This window comes from Lycium barbarum, chromosome 3 (assembly GCF_019175385.1).
Source record: "Lycium barbarum isolate Lr01 chromosome 3, ASM1917538v2, whole genome shotgun sequence".
NCBI classification, from domain to species: Eukaryota; Viridiplantae; Streptophyta; class Magnoliopsida; order Solanales; family Solanaceae; genus Lycium; species Lycium barbarum.
Window position 1 is genome coordinate 133,371,099 of NC_083339.1, and position 17,468 is coordinate 133,388,566.

At 36.6% G+C, this 17,468-nt stretch overlaps 1 protein-coding gene and 1 long non-coding RNA gene across 2 annotated transcripts; one reads left to right on the forward strand and one right to left on the reverse strand.

Moving 5' to 3' along the window:
* The first annotated feature begins 961 nt into the window (after positions 1-961).
* On the forward strand, positions 962-11,963 carry LOC132632662 (ABC transporter A family member 2-like). The gene is made up of 16 exons (XM_060348685.1): positions 962-1,491; positions 2,862-3,093; positions 3,220-3,389; positions 3,473-3,658; positions 3,772-3,867; positions 3,953-4,153; positions 9,000-9,159; positions 9,235-9,461; positions 9,834-9,951; positions 10,033-10,109; positions 10,217-10,306; positions 10,441-10,584; positions 10,675-10,977; positions 11,058-11,138; positions 11,261-11,434; positions 11,504-11,963. Exons 1-16 carry the CDS (start codon positions 1,114-1,116, stop codon positions 11,765-11,767), a joined length of 2,901 nt encoding a protein of 966 aa, XP_060204668.1. The 5' UTR covers positions 962-1,113; the 3' UTR covers positions 11,768-11,963.
* Positions 11,964-15,659: 3,696 nt separating this feature from the next.
* LOC132634213 (uncharacterized) lies at positions 15,660-17,222 on the reverse strand. The gene is made up of 2 exons (XR_009580079.1): positions 16,791-17,222; positions 15,660-15,873 (listed from the first exon to the last, which is right to left on the reverse strand). It is a non-coding gene; the product is annotated as an uncharacterized LOC132634213 (long non-coding RNA).
* Between the last annotated feature and the right edge of the window lie 246 nt (positions 17,223-17,468).

Here is a 17,468-nt window from a genome sequence, read left to right on the forward strand (position 1 = left end):
CTATAAATAGTTTAGAAAATACGAGGGAATGTAATTTTGTGGATTTAACTACCCATTACTAAACTAGAACCCTCAACATCACTAAGGTTTATCTAAATTAACAAACAAAAATGTTAGTCATATAATACATATCAAATGCACACAAAAAATAAAAATAGAGGAATAAGTATGATGTAAATGGGCTCAGCCCAGTTTAGACTGCTGTAATCTGCTCACGCTATTGGGCTTTGGCCCAAAATTCGTTTCTTTCTTTTCTGTATATATGCTGCCATATATTCTGCCATTTGGGTCTCGGCCCAGAATTTTATTTTTTGACGCGGGTGGGCTGACTCGAGAGGAGGATTTTGTTGGGCTTTTAATTTAATAACTGGTACAATATATACTATGTAAAGACAATTAATAATTAATATGTAGAAAAATAAAGATTTTGCAAAGTGTTGTTTTGTAATTAATTTAACGATTCCAAACCCCCAAAAAAAATAATGAAATGATGACGAATCATTAAAAAAATTGTGGTAAAGTAATACTCGTAATGTTAAAAATAAAGGTAGCGAAAATAATAGTAGTGAAAATAAAGTATTTAGCTCGTCAATAAATTTAGACGCCCGAGTGAATAAAATTAAATAAAGGAGGGACAAAATTGGGTGTCAACAGTCAAAACTTCTCCGAATTAATAATTTTCGTAAGAGGCGTGTAAGAAAGAAACACAACATATAATTTGAGACGGAGGGAGTATATGATTGGAGATGGATCCGAATTTGAATTTTATGGGTTCTAAATTCTATGATAGTGATATTAGGTGTTAGTAAATTGTGTTTTACATTTTTTTTTAACATGTTTAGTGAATTTCTTAATATAAAAACACAATTTAAACTAAAATTACTCCGTCGAAGTTTATATCGGCTTCTAGCTCCACCCCTCTATATGATCTTGAGCAAGCAATCCTCACTCATGAAATAATTTTTGAAAGGCTGAATTAGGCCTCTTATTAAAAGGCGACATTCTTTTTTCTTTTCTTGCATATAACATCAACTAAGTTTTTCATTACTCCCCCAAAACGGAAACTTTGGTTAAAGAACGTCGTATAGAGAGGGAGAAACAAAGAGAGAAGGCATGCAAGTGCAAATGCAGAGGGGATACCCTTTGGTAAAACAGCAGTACAAAGCATTACTAAAGAAGAACTATTTAGTAGCATGGCGAAACAAGACGGCCACATTCCTTCAACTTTTTTCATCCCTCTTTTTCATCTTCCTTCTTTTCTGTATCCAAAAAGCTAAAGAAGCCAGCTACTACTCTTCTTCCTCTACGTACAAGAACGTGCAGGACCCAGAACTACTGGTGTCGCTGCCAATCCCGCCTTGTGAGGACAAGAACTTCATCCATCTCCCCTGCTATGACTTTGTTTGGAGTGGTTCTCAGAGTCCAAGAATTAGGCAGATTGTGAGCGGAATGATGGCCAACAATCCTGGCAGACCCATCCCTTCCTCTAAGGTACATACTCAATAGTCCCTAGGCTAGAAGCTCATAATAATACAACAACATATATACCCAATGTAATCCCACAAGGTGAGGTCTGGAGAAGGTTGGATGTACCAGAATTTTGCGGGGTAGAGAGGCTAGAAAAAAGCTCGTAATAATCATCTAAAGTGAAGTTATTTCCGTTATCTCAGCTTAAGTTTCCAATAGTAAAGTTTGTTTGCAAGCAATAAACTCACTTTTCCCCTATTCATATAATTACCGCTTCCGCTTGCAGTAAATGTTGTTGACCTCCATGTATTAAGTCTCCTGCGCCTCGCACCTTGTTATAAGAGACGGATTCAGAATTTAAATTTTATAGATTCTAAATGAGTAAATTTTAGCATAGTGACGTGTTAGTAATCGAGTTTTGAATTAAATTTTTATACATATTTAATGAAGTTTTTAAAACAAAATAGGGCTTATACTAAAGCTATTACCCGCACCAATGGCGGAGGCACATTTATTAACGCACCTTTACTGAAAATTACAATGTATAACTAAGTAATATTTTTTATGCATCAGTATATATATTATATATTTACTCGCCTTCATGGGTTTACTCCTTTATATTTTGACACTTCATATAAAAATTAGGACGCCTCCACTGCCGCACATGGACCTCTAGCTTCACCCCTCGTTGTTACTAGCTTATTTTTGCTATAATATGGTTGGAAACTTCATGCCTTTTTATGTTTAGGAGGAAACGGTTAGTCCATTAATCAACATTTTAACCGTAGCTTTAGCTCTTTTCACGCTCATTAAGGAAAATAAAAAATACGAGGTATATTTCACTAAGTTATCCCTATTTATTAGATGTTTTTTGAGAATTAAGCAATATTAAAAATAACTGCTTCTTTAGTGTTAAGGATATATATATAGATGGTAACAATTGCTAATTTTAGTTTTGAATTCCTAAAGTGACAATTATTTTGGAACAATTTTCGTAAGCTAAAGCTACAGTTAAAATGAGACGGCGGGATTATGTCTCAACAGTGACCCAGTTAAAATTCGATAAAATGTTGTTGTCCTCTCCATGTATTAGGTCACCCGCAACATGTCCTGTTTACCAGCACGCTATGGTTCCATTAGTTTGGTGCATTCTTTAGCTTAATATTTCAAATCGAAGTCTTTGTTGGAACATTGACACTAAAAAAGAGTTAGAATTAGCTATGAACTTCATCGCTAATAGCTAATACTAATTTTTATTGAAAATTTGTCATTAATCTGTTGCTAAATAGAATTAATGATGAATTTTGATGTTTAGCTACAAAATTTATATGTAGCTAATTCCTATTTTTTTTTAGTAGCGTATGAATAATCATAATATGCCTTGTTTTCCACAGGTTCTGTCATTTGAAACACAAGATGAAGTGGACGAATGGTTTTTCAAGAACCCTATGCGTTGTCCTGGAGCCCTCCACTTTGCTGAAAGGAATGCTAGCATAATCAGTTATGGTATACAGACCAACTCCACTTCCGTTGCAAAACGAGGTATCTATGAAGATCCAACTTTTAAGTTCCAAATCCCACTTCAACTGGCTGCTGAACGTGAAATTGCAAGATCTCTCATTGGAGGTAACATTTCTACTGCCTATGATCCCGTAAATGGACGAATAATTTTGCTAACTTTTAAAAATGTATCCTCCGCCGTGATATCTAGGCTATTTTCATTCATAACATGTTGGTTATGTACATATTCAGATCCAAATTTCAGTTGGGTTGTCAGTTTCAAAGAATTTGCACATCCTGCTTTAGAATTTCGCTCTGCCTTGGGTTCACTTGGGCGTACCTTTTTTCTGGCTGTTACTATGTTTGGCTTTGTCTTCCAAATCAATGCTTTGATCACTGAAAAGGAACTCAAACTCCGACAGGTTTGCATTTTTTGAAGAGATAATACCACTCTTCCAATTCATGGAATTGGTTTCATTTTCTGAATATCGCATTTGTCTTACAGGCAATGACTATGATGGGGCTCTACGATACTGCCTATTGGTTGTCATGGTTAACTTGGGAGGGATTCATGACAATTCTTTCTACTCTTCTCACAATTCTCTTCGGGATGATGTTTCAGTTTAATTTTTTCTTGAACAACAGCTTTGCTGTCGTGTTTCTTCTATTTTTCCTCTTCCAACTTAATATGGTGCGCTTCTATTCACCAGATACAAATCTGCATTCGTTGCAGCTTCTAATGATGCAATAGAAACTACTTTCATATTATGTCCACTGAGATAAAATTTCTGCCCCTGTTGCCAGATTGGTTTTGCGTTCATGATGTCTGCTTTTATTAGCAAGTCATCTTCGTCAACAATTATTGGTTTCTTAATCTTCGTTGCCGGTTACATGACTCAGGCTAGTGCTTATCTTCAACTGATTACCATCCATCAATGACCCATCAGGATAACGCATGTGTTTCTCATCTTTAATTTTTTTCCAGCTTGTAACAGCATCTGGATTTCCCTACAGTGAGGAATATTCCAAGACTGATAGGATCCTTTGGTCATTGTTTCCGCCAAATCTTCTTGCTCAAGGCCTTCATTTACTTTCTAATGCAACTGCCATTCCTGAAGATCCTGGTGTCAGCTGGAGTGGGAGGACAAAGTGTGCTTTTAATGATGCAGACTGTGTACTAACTATGGTAAGAACGAGGATAAAATTCATAATAGTCAGATAACTATGACTTTTTTCCACCAATGTCATGTAATTATGTTTTTTCTGTTAGACAATTGACATTTCTGTTCCAGCTTATTGTTTTTACTTAGTTTAAGTTTACTGTTTTCTTATTTTTAAGCAAAGACTTGGTCAGATGTAGTTGCTTAATTTTCTGAAGTTAGTGGCCCTTTATGTATGTTAGTGGGCACATTTTCCTATCCAGTTCTCAACCCACTTTGTAAGTGGCTACTAGATAGGAAGTTAGTTAGTTTTTTTTCTTCTTTAAATTTTGAAGTTTCCATGTTTAATGAAATGCTGGAATTTTAATCCTTTCATACTGTTTTTACTCTTCAATTCAATTTAAGAGCTTTTATGTTCTAACAGTGGTATCAGAGACATAGTTGATCTTATAGGACCAAAAAGTTTTCATCTACAACACAAATGGCATCTAGCAGCCTACCTTTAAATCCACCTTTCACTTTCACCGGTGAAAATTATCAAATTTGGTCTGTGAAGATGCAAGCTTTTTTGGAAGCCTATGACCTCTGGGAAACTGTAACAGAGGACAAACCAATACCTGTTCTACCAGCAAATCCTACCTTGGCTCAGATCAAATCCAACAGTGAAGAGAAGGCAAAGAAATCTAAGGCCAAGTCGCTTATGCAAAATTCTGTGACAGATTCAGTGTTCTATAGAATCATGGCTTGTAATACAACAAAGTAGGCTTGGGATAGATTAAAAGAAGAATATCAAAGCAGTGATAGAACACGTCAAATGCAAGTGTTGAACCTGAAAAGAGAGTTTGAGTCTCTGAATATGCAGGAGGATGAAACAATCAGTAAGTATGCTGATCGAATCTCCTTAATTGTTAATAACATTAGACTTCTTGGTGAAGAATTTACGGACAAGCGGATTGTAGAGAAAGTTCTTGTAACTCTTCCTGAGAGGTTTGAATCTAAGATTTCCTCTCTTGAAGAATCCAAAGACCTAAGCAAACTCTCATTAGGTGAACTAATGAGTGCTCTTCAAGCACAAGAGCAAAGAAGGATTATGAGACGGGAAAAGTTCACTGAAGGAGCTTTTTCTGTGCTAAAGCAATATGCTGGTAGAGGAAAGCAGCAACTCAGTCAAAAGAATAAGGGCAAGCATGACGGTGGAAACAATATTGGAGATTTAAAGCATAAGTTTCCTCTGTGCAAACATTGTAAAAAAACAACACATCTGGAAAAATATTGCTAGTAGAGAGCCGATGCTATATGCGGCAACTGTAAACAGATGGGGCACATATCTAAGGTTTGCAAATCTAAAAAAAAGGCCTCTAGAGCTTTATAAGCACAACTAGCAGAAGATGTTGATGCACATGAGGAGCAACTCTTTGCAGTTTCAAACTTTTCAACAAATGAGTCCTCTGATGCGTGGCTTCTCGATAGTGGTTGCACTCATCACGTTTGCAATGATGCTGAAATGTTAAAGTTCCTTGATGATAGTTACAAATCCAAAGTAAAGGTGGGAAATGGTGAGGCCGTAAAAGTTAAAGGCAGAGGTACAGTAACTATTTCAACAATCTCAGGTATCAAAACTATTCCTGATGTTTTGTACGCACCTGATATGAGTCGAAATCTGTTGAGCGTTGGACAAATGCTTGAAAAAAATTACTCACTGCATTTTAAGAATCTCAAATGTGTTTTTTCTGATCCTTGTGGAGTAGAATTGTTTTATGTTAAGATGAGCAACAGAATGTTTTCTGTTGATTGGGAGAAAAGTACCGAGTAGGCTTATACCAGCACTTCACGGACATAACTGACCTATGGCACAAAAGGTTTGGTCACGTCAATCAAAGAAGCATCGCAGAGATGAAAAAGAAGGAGTTAGTGGAAAACATGCCTGAAACTTTTTCTAATACTCAAGTTTGTGAAACTTGTCAACAGGGAAAGCAAACAAAATTGCCATTTCAAGCAAATCAAGTACGGAGAGCTAACCAGAAACTTCAGCTCATTATACAGACGTGTGTGGCCCAATGAAAACAGAGTCCATGAGTGGTAACAAATATGTTCTTCTCTTTATTGATGACTGCTCCCGGATGTGTTGGGTTTATTTCATTAAACTGAAGAGTAAAGTCTTTAATATTTTTAAACAATTTAAAGCTTTAGTGGAAAATCACTGTGATCTTAATATTAAAGCTTAAAGGTCTGACAATGGAGGAGAATATATCTCTGCTCAGTTTGTAGAGTTTTGTAATAGCACAGGTATAGAACACCAACTAACATTACCATACACGCCACAACAAAATGGCGTGTCTGAAAGGAAGAACAGGACTGTAATGGAGATGGCCAGGTGTCTTTTGTTTTAAAAAAAATCCCAAATCAATATTGGGCCGAGGCAGTCAATACCTCGATCTATTTGCTGAACAGATTGCCTACGAAGGCCTTGCAGGACATGACTCCATATGAAGCTTGGTGTGGCAACAAACCATCAGTACACCATCTCAAAATCTTTGGGTGTATATGCTATTACCAAGTTCCAAAACCTAAGAGGAGTAAACTAGACAACAAAGATCAGAAGGGCATATTTATGGGCTATGGTTCATCATCCAAAGGCTATAGGATTTTTTGTTTGAAAATAGAAAAAATAATTCTCAGCAGAGAACTGAAGTTTAATGAAGTAACTGTTTGGGATTGGAAAAATAAAAAAAACTCTAATTCTGATTTACTTTCAAAAGAGCAACCTCAACTTGAGGAAGATGAACTAGTGGATGACGTAGCAGTGCGGGGCACCAGAACCTTAAAAGATATCTATCAGTGGTGTAACTTGGTTATCTCTGAACCAACAAGCTACGCTGAAGCACAAGACTCTCTGGCATAAAGGAGAGCTATGCAAGCTGAACTGGACATGATCGAGAAGAATGGAACATGGCAGCTCGTTGATAGGCCTAGAAATCGCAAGGTGATAGGTGTAAAATGGATTTTCAAGATAAAACTCAATCCTGATGGCTCAATTTGCAAACATAAAGCTAGGTTGGTGGTGAAGGAATATGCACAACAATATGGTGTGAATTACCAGGAAACATTATCTCCAGTTGCAAGGTATGACATAATCAAGCTTCTTTTCGCATTTGCATCTCATAATTCCTGGCAGATTCATCAGCTTGATGTCAAATCAGCTTTTTTGAATGGGTTGCTTGCTGAAGAGATCTATGTCACTTCCCGGAAAAGAAGATCAAGTCTATCTCCTAAAGAAGGCCTTGTACGGCCTAAAGCAAGCCCCAAGGGCATGGTACGAAAGGATGGACAACCATCTCACCCAACTGGGTTTCAATAGAAGTCAAAGTGAAGCTACTTTGTATGTGAAAGTCACTGGTGGTGAGTCCTAAGTTATTTCAATTTATGTTGATGACATGCTTGTGACAGGAAGCAAAATTGAACTAATCCAAAGGTTCAAGGATGAAATGGAGAAAGTCTTTGAAATGACTGATCTTGGAGTCATGAAGTACTTCCTTGGCATGGAAGTGTTGCAATCCAGTGATGGAATTTTTATATGCCATCAGAAATATGTTTCGGATATTCTAAACAGGTTTAAGATGCAAGACTGCAAACCAGTGAGTACTCCAATTTCTACTGGTGTGAAGCTTGGCAAGGATGAGGATTCTGAAAAAGTGGATGATAGTATGTATAGAAGCTTAATTGGCAGCCTTCTATATCTAACTGCAAGTCGACCTGACATTCTATTTGTTGTAAGTTTGCTCTCGAGGTTCATGCATTCACCTAGAGACACACACTTCACAACCGCTAAAAGAGTGTTAAGGTATATTAAAGGAACCAGCACGTTTGGCATTTTTTTTCCAACATCTGCAGAAGAGATGATGATTCTGATTGGTTACTCTGATAGTGATTGGGGTGGCTGCATTGATGATTCAAGAAGCACTTCTGGATTTTTATTTTCTTTGGGCACAAGTTTCTTTAGTTGGAGCTCCAGGAAGTAAGAAACTACAACTCAATCAACCGCAGAAGCTGAGTACATTGCTGTTGCATCTGTTGTGAACCAAGCTATCTGGCTAAGGAAGATATTGAAGGACTTGGGCCATGAACAAACAGAAGCTACCAGGATCATGTGTGACAACATTTCAGCAGTCTCAGTCTAAAAAAATCCAGTCTTTCATGGTCGAACTAAGCACATCAAGATCAAGTTTCATTTTATTCGAGAAGTCCAACAATCTAATGAAGTGTTGCTTGTTCACTGCTCATCTGAGAACCAGTTAGCGGATATTTTCACCATGCCACTGCCAAGGAAAGGTTTGAAGATCTGAGGCGAAGAATTGGTGTTTGTCACAAAAATGCCAAGGAGGAGTGTTAGACAATTGGCATTTCTATTCCAGCTTATTGTTTTTACTTAGTTTAAGTTTACTGCTTTCCTATTTTTAAGCAAAGACTTGGTCAGATGTAGTTGCTTAATTTTCTGAAGTTAGTGGCCCTTTATATCTGTTAGTGGGCACATTTTCCTATCCAGTTCTCAACCCACTTTGTAAGTGGTTGCTAGATAGGAAGTTAGTTAGTTTTTTTCTTCTTTAAATTCTGAAATTTCCATGTTTAATGAAATGCTGGAATTTTAATCCTTTCATACTGCTTTTACTCTTCAATTCAATTTAAGAGCTTTTATGTTCTAACATTCTCACAGAAAAATCACTAAACTCTCACCATATTGACACAAAGGTCACAATCGCTCAAAATCCAACCTTCCAATAAGTGATAACTTTTTTGTTAGTACAATATTGCTTTCAGTGCATACTGTCAGCTTGCATCTTATATAGACTCATTATTTGCTGTTTTTGCTAACAGAATGAGATTTACATATGGCTCGTGTCAACATTTTTTCTGTGGTTTGTTCTTGCTATTTACTTGGACAACATAATTCCGAATATTTCTGGTGTGAGAAAATCAATGCTATACTTCTTGAATCCTAGCTACTGGACGGGTAAAGGTGGAAATACGGTGAAAGGTAAACCAAAATTTCATTACTTTCTTCATGCCGATCATACTGGACAAACCTTAAGGCTGCTTGTTTTGTGTTTAGAGGGTGATATCTGTAGCTGCACATGTTCAGTGCCTTCCCTGGATAGTATTATACCAGATGATGAAGATGTTCTTGAAGAAGAAAACATTGTTAAACAGCAAGCTACGCAAGATCAAGTTGATTCTGATGTTGCTGTTCAAGTACGTGGCCTTGTAAAGATATATCCAGGAACAACAAAGGCATGCTGCTGCATTTGCAAAAAGAGATCTCCTTATCTTGCCCTCAAGGTGTTTTATCTATTGGTCTATGAGAATATAATAGTACTTTCAATATGCAAACGTATGTCAGTCAGTAGAGAAGAAAAATATTGGTTTCGTATTCAGATAGGCAATAGGAGTAAAGCATTGACACTTATCTTAAAATTTGGTTTTTGATTTCTTGTGCAACTTCTTCCAATTCCCTGTCAATTACCTCAAGTCTGCATTCCTAACTTCTTTTACATGTCGTGTAAGAGTAGCATATACAAATGAGAAGTTTCACATTCAAAAAAAGACCAGAGAAGAAACAACTAGCATTTTTCTCTAATATTCATCTGGAGATTCTAAATCTTCACTTTAACTGCATCTGCATTTCATTCTTTCGAGTCAATGTTACTGCAGAGCATATGGGTGAACCTTGTAAAGGATCAGCTATTTTGTCTTCTTGGGCCGAATGGAGCAGGGAAAACTACTGCTATTAATTGCTTAACTGGGATTACACCTGTTACTGCAGGAGATGGTAATATGTTTTTCACAAACTTACTCACATTCTATGTTAATTGCAAATTGCCTATGTGTAACATGAAGTTACTTTTAACAGCACTAATATATGGTCAGTCCATAAGTAGCTCTGCAAGCATGTCAAACATTCGAAGGATGATAGGGGTTTGTCCCCAGGTGATAATAAGTTTCTATTTTCAATTTTTTCCATGGAACTAACTGAGACTACACTAGCAACATTGTAATTACACAAAAGAAATTCATTCATTTTGGTCATTTTATAGTTTGATATTCTTTGGGATGCATTGTCCGGTCAAGAGCATCTGCATCTTTTTGCCAGCATTAAAGGTCTACCCCCTTCTTTAGTAAAAGAGGTGAGAGCACATAAACCTAATATATGTCTAGTCTATTATACATATCTAAAGATTTGACGAATCAAACTCAGTCACCTACTAAAAATAGAGCTGATTATAAATCATGCTTAAACAATTCTTTGATCAAATGACAGGTTGTAGAGAAGTCACTAGCCGAGGTAAAACTCACAGATGCAGCCAGAATGAGATCTGGTAGTTACAGTGGAGGAATGAAACGACGCCTCAGTGTCTCTATAGCCCTTATTGGTGAACCAAAATTGGTCATTTTGGATGAACCAGTAGGTTTATTTTTTGTTAAAAAAAAAAAAAAAAAAGTTTTTCCTTGATGTTTTATACTAAAAACTATTTTATGTTGATGTCCTCCATAGACTTCTGGCATGGATCCAATAACTAGAAGACATGTCTGGGACATAATTGAGGGTGCCAAAAAAGGGCGTGCGATCATTCTGACCACTCATTCAATGGAAGAAGCTGACATCTTAAGTGACCGCATTGGTATCATGGCAAAGGGTAGGCTTCGTTGCATTGGAACTTCAATAAGATTGAAATCAAAATTTGGAACCGGTTTCATTGCTGATGTAAGCTTCTCTGGTGGGACAAATGGGACTCCTGAAAGAGAACATACTTTGAGTACATCTCAACCTGAAGCTGTGAAACAGTTTTTTAAAAGTGTATGTCAAAGATTGCTTTTCTTTTTTCTTTGCCGTAGCTACTAACGGAAGTGTTTTTGATTTACAAACTATGTCCACAGCGTCTGGACGTGGTGCCTAAAGAGGAAAACAAGTCCTTCCTAACCTTTGTTATTCCCCATGACAAGGAGAAGCTGTTGACGGTAATATCTTAGTTTAACATCATTTCTTTTAACATCATTTCTAGTCTTGTGGAATTATAAGCACGTGACTTTTGGACTTCTAGCTCATTTGGTGATCATTGGCTTTTACCCTCAATATTCAGGACTTCTTTGCTGAGCTACAAGATAGAGAGAAGGAATTTGACATATCAGATATCCAGCTCGGGCTTACAACTCTTGAAGAAGTTTTTCTGAACATTGCTAAACAAGCAGAACTGGAAGATGTGGCTGAAGGAAGATTTGTGACTCTTAGTTTGAATACAGGGCTCTCACTTCAAGTAAGTTGATTACCATATTCTTGGTTTCATAATATTTCATGATTAATAAGTAAAGTTCATTCAATTCAGATACCTATAGGAGCGAGATTTGTGAAAATCCCAGGAACAGAAACTGCTGAGAATCCAATTGGCACTATGGTAGAAGTGTATTGGGAACAAGATGAATCTGGTACACTCTGCATTTCAGGTCACTCGCAAAACATGCCAATACCAGCTCATGTTCAACTAAGAGATCCTTCAATAGCCACTTCTAGTAGAAACTTCTTACGAAGACGGGAAGAAATTCATGGAACTGTGATTGATCCTGCACAGATTATAGGTGCAAGTTCATAATAAAGATAGAACTTCAGGTCACAGTAAGTAATAAAAGGTTTTACAGAACTATATTTGTGTATAGAAACATAAAAAAGTGACTTTTGTGCGATGACACAAAGTTGAATAACCATATGTGAAATTTACCCTAACTTTTATGATAATTGAGGAATCTCTGAGGGTCATACTATCATGCCCCAAAATGGGTTGAGACGTGGCAGACATCTGATGCCTACCAAGTTACACTGAGGGAACCAACGTAGTGCAGTAACTATGTGTTTCGTGTCCACGTACCACGATCCAATTAATTAGTGACAATATCATCAATCAGGATTATATATATATATACACTTTTAAAATCGTTTGCCTGTAAAATAAAACAATCTTTTAGCAAATAATTCCTTATGGTTATGCGCTCGTTTCATTAACTAACAATGTTGACCTAAATCATCGAATGCAGACAGAAGGGAGCAGATGCCTTTCTCTTTCAGAACTTTGCCATGTGGTCTAATAATTTTACACATTTTCTGCTTAACAGAACATGCATGCTTATAAATTAAGTTCCGCTTGCAACCCACGTAATATGAAATACTCAATGATCTCTCCTACCAAATACCAATTGGCAGAGATGGATACGTGCAAAATCAAATGTGGATTCATAATTTTGAGTTTATGAGTTTTAAATTTTATTTGAAAATACAGTTTATTGGGTTCTGAATAAATTATTTATACATATTAATTAAGTGAGTTTCTTAACACAAATACAAAATTTTGGCTAAAGCTACTGCCAAACTCGTAACTAATACTCTAGCTCCCCTCTGTACAAATTAAAATCCCAATTTAAGTGCCCTGCACGAAATCAAAAGCAATATAATACGAGTATTGACCATGTTTTCGTCTATGTGAACAAAAAATAACTAATGATCACAAAATCCTAAGATCAAAAGTAGAGTTTCAGATAAATTTCATATAGACGTGATTTGATGGTTGGCTTATAAGGGATATGGAGGATCTTAGCTTATTGTGTTAAACAATGTGATGTTCCCTCCAACTAGGAAATAAGAAATGGATAGCTAGTTCGTCCGAAATTCAGAAAGTATAGATATTTTAATCAAGCTTTTGGTGGATGGTCATAAATCATTCATCCCCCTTGTTGAATGTGCAAAACTTTAGTTTAACAATGACCAAATTACAAGTTCAAGACCATTGTCCCCGCTTGCTCAATGATCTTGAACTTCTGACCCAGCTTGCTCAATAACCAAATCTTGCTAATTAATTTATATGTTTTTTTAGTATATTTCTTTCTGTTATGTTGTTTATTGTCATTCAAGTCCATCATTTTTAGTTTTCGGATGACACATGATTATTTCAAACCTAACAAAAATCCCTAGACCCTGAGGATCCTAGGGTCCTTACGGAATGGATCTTCTCCAACTGCCTACTTTTAGAATTAGGCAAAGGAAGACAACTACTATAACTAATTGTATATGATGGTGTACTTTTGTGTAATTAATTTTTCGGAAAAGGGTCAAAATTACCCCTGAACTTTGAAAAATAGTTCATTCATACCCTTCGTTATACTTTAGGGCCAATTATACCCTTACAGTTATACTATGGGGTCAATTATACCCTTATGACTAACGGCTGCCACGTGGCATCATCCCAACCCTTTAAAATTATTTTACCCTCAAATAATTTTTTACCCACTAAAATAACTCAACCCGACCCGATTTTTTTTTTCGAGCAAAAATAATACGGATACTTTTTCCAGGAAAAAAAATAAAAATAATTTCATATTATTTTTGCTGGAAAAAAATTTGTTGAGTTATTTTAGTAGGTAAAAAATTATTTGAGGGTAAAATAATTTTGAAGGGTTGGGCTGATGCCACGTGGTAGCCGTTAGTCATAAGGGTATAATTGACCCCATAGTATAATTGTAAGGGTATAATTGGCCCTAAAGTATAACGAAGGGTATAAATAAACTATTTTTCAAAGTTCAAGGGTAATTTTGACCCTTTTCCGTTAATTTTTTGATGTAGTACAAGGAGAGTGGCATACCTAGCTCCGTTATTGCTTGGACAATATGTATGGACCAAATGTATTTAGGGAAGCTGATGGTACTTGTAATAGGTATTCCTAACTTAAAATAATTGGAGAGGTTAGGCACTATATAGATCCCCTGGTCCATATATTCATTTTTTGGATTTTAATATACAGGTACGGAGTCTGCCTTATCCACCCCACCCCCCGCGCTCCCCACACACACCCCATCCCACCCACCCACGCCAACCAGTACACCACCACAATTTTGACTCGATATTGGAGGCTCGATTTTGGTGAAAATGATTTAACTTTAGCTTTCCGGAAGAAGATAGTTTCTCGCTTCGAGCAGTATGAGAATCGTTAGTAAAGCCCGTTGCAGTAAAAAAAATAAAAAATTACCGCGATTTGCAATCGATTTTGCACATTTCTCCTCAGAAAACGGTTGTTCAGTCAATAATTGAAAGCGTTAATCTTAAACAAGAAAAAAAACTTATAACTAAGCGAATATAGGCGGTGCCTTGGAAATCAAAAAATTGAAATACACGTTTCGTTGTGGCGAGATATGGGTTACTTATCATAATCCCTAATTTCACGGGATTGGGGAGTCATTAGATGGACATGTGAAGTGGTACAAGTGTACAACTACAATTAAAAAGTCAAAAGATGGCGTAAAATTTTTAGAAGTGTTGATATGAGATACTCCCTCCATCTCAAAATAGTTGCCATCCTTAGTAAAAATATTTGTCTCAAAATATTTATTATTTTATTTACCCAAAACAAAATTAAATATTTTTTTTTTCCATTTAACTCTTGTATTAATTATACTAGTGAAGTCATCCGCGCTTTGCGTGGTCATTTAAGTAAAATTAAAATATAATTAAAAAAATTATTAGTTTTTTTTTTTTCAAAAACATTAACCTTTACTCATCAATCATTTTTTTTCCAATTGCAACACTACTATTATTCTAATTTAATTTTCATGGTTGATAATAAATGGGAAAAGAAAAGTCAATGTCAAATAAATGACTCTTTAATTTTGACTTTCCCATCTTATGTATATCACCAGAATCATATGTATCAATGTCAGTGATGTAGCAAGTACGCGCAAGTTTAATCCTACCATCTTAATTATTTTCTTAAGATTTCTAATAAATTTAAAAAATTATTTAGTAAGTATAGGAATTTAATTAAGAAAAAGCAATAACAAAACAAAAAGATTCTTCTTTGATCATATTCTCAATTCTCATTAGCTTCTTGACATTTTTGTAATCTCCTTTTTTTTTTTTTTGGTTAGTTTCTTGATCCACTCTATTTTTTTCTTATTTTTTCCCTATCATTTTTCATTTGAAAAATCTTTTTATGTAGCCGAAGCCGAGCCGAGCGAGCGACGACGACGGCGCGTGGGGTCCTTTCCCCCTCAACCCTTTTAGCAACTAGAGAAGGTGTAATATAATATGTACACCTCTCTTTTTCTCTCTTTTTCCTATGTGGGACAGATGCTTTAACCAAAGCACAAGGAACCTTTTACATTTCCCAAAGCAAAAGGGACCTTTTGTCACGACCCAACCCCGTAGGCCGTGACTAGTGCCCGATCTGGGCACCCGAACCCATCTATCAAATATTATCTCAAATTCTATCAACCCATCCTAGTATATGGCGGAAGCCGACAAGGCTTTATTTCAAATTTAGGTAATTTCCAGAAAAATTTCGGCAGAGTTTCCTTTATTTTACGGACTATCCAATATACCCTGCACCCAGAAAATACCAACAAAAGCCACACAGGGCTAACCAAGCAATATATAAACATATGCGGACCGGCCGCCTCGGCGTATGGGATCGCCCAAACGACATGCACATACATCCATACAGAAAGACCCTAACCCACAAACATGTCCACAGACCTCTAAACAGACCGACAGAATCATATGACGGGACAGGGCCCCCGCCGTACCCATGAACGAATATATACAAATGCACTAATAAAAATATATATACCAAAAGTATAAGCTCCGGAAAGAGAGGAGCACTCCGAATAGCAGAAAGGGTGTCCTAAACAGGTGGATCACCAGGCTGTGCGTCTGTACCTGCGGGCATGAAACGCAGCCCCCGGAGAAGGGGGTCAGTACGAAATATGTACTGAGTATGCAAAACAGAAGGTACAGAAATAAATCTGAATAATAATCGAATCAGATATATAGAAAATAATACATATCAAAATGTTTATTTCCAAAGTATAAATTATGCATAGGGCACTGGAAAATGTGGTCGCCCGCCTGTCGATGGCGCCACAACACAGCATAACACCAGAAAGTTTCAAATCTCCGAATCCCCGTCACACATCACAACACAGCATAACGCCAAACACAGCATAACACCAAACATAAGTGGAACCCGGCCCTCGAGCGAGGAGCACGGTGAACCATAAACACAGCATAACACCGGAATGTATCAAAAAGCGCACGACAACAGAACCGGCCCGGGAACCGGCGAACGATATCATAGTAGGCACGAGCGGAGTAGTGAGGAATCATATGCATAAAATCATTATTATAAATCCGAAGGATAAGTAAAATAGTCATATTCGAAATCGGAGTAATAATTATCACTTTTTGATTCAAAGTTGTCGAATTTACATAAAGGGCGTCGTGGGACCCACGGACGAGTATAGACCCGAACTGAGCCCGCCTATTAAAAACATACCCATTATACATCAAGCAAACTCCTATAAAAATTATTGGAGCGATCCGAGCCTCTATGCGAAAAATATGGCATTCAGAGATTACAAAATTTCTTAAAGTGAACATTTTCTATGCGAATTTCGGAAAGCGATTACTTCAAATACATCATGGTTCATATTTCATAAAAACATACATAAGAGTGTCAAAGAATATATATATGGATCATAACATGCTCGGATCTCGAATTTGGAATTCCCTTAAAGCTCTAATCTAGCCTATGTGAAACTAAGGCATGCCAAAAGAAGGAAGGTTGCTTTACATACCTCTTACGCACTTCCAAAATAGCCAATCTAAAGTAAATTTCCAATCTACGCCTCGGGCTCCCCAAGGTCTACAAATACGCCAACGAATACCAAACATTAGTTAAGGACACTTGAGCCATTCTTTCCAACTAATCATTAAATTCTACAGAAAATTCGGCAGCACTTCCCCTATAAATAGGCCATCCCGAGAATTTATCTCGCTCAAAATCAACAACAACCACAATAACCAACCTAGCAACATCAATAATCAATTCGAAAGGCAAAACAACATTAATAGCTCTCTTTTACATCTTTCAACAACTTTCCAAATATTCGTTTCAACGGCTTACTTTCAAGCCACAATATCGTTCGTACATTCGATTATTAACCCAAATCCATACTAACAACATTAGAGGACTTCTAAACCATTCACATAATTTTTTTCCAACAATCCAAAAATTTTCCCAAAGCTGGCCGAAACCAATCCCCTAAACTGTGAGCAGCCCTCTCGTTGCTTTCCTTATTTTTAAGTCATGTTTTGTATCACAATCCACAATATAACGATATGATTTTCATAAAATATACAATTTACGTCAAACGCACAACTAGCCTCAAAACAGCCCCCTACACGGCTTCAACACAACTACGACAACTTCATGATTTTTTTTTATCCATTTATCCACACCACAACACATTCAA

Bases quoted from the DNA above. Each gene is read 5' to 3' on its own strand.
- LOC132632662 (XM_060348685.1), top strand. From the start codon at position 1,114: ATGCAAGTGCAAATGCAGAGGGGATACCCTTTGGTAAAACAGCAGTAC. The intron at 1,492-2,861 runs GTACATACTCAA...TGTTTTCCACAG, and splicing joins GACCCATCCCTTCCTCTAAG to GTTCTGTCATTTGAAACACA. The intron at 9,952-10,032 runs GTAATATGTTTT...TACTTTTAACAG, and splicing joins ACCTGTTACTGCAGGAGATG to CACTAATATATGGTCAGTCC.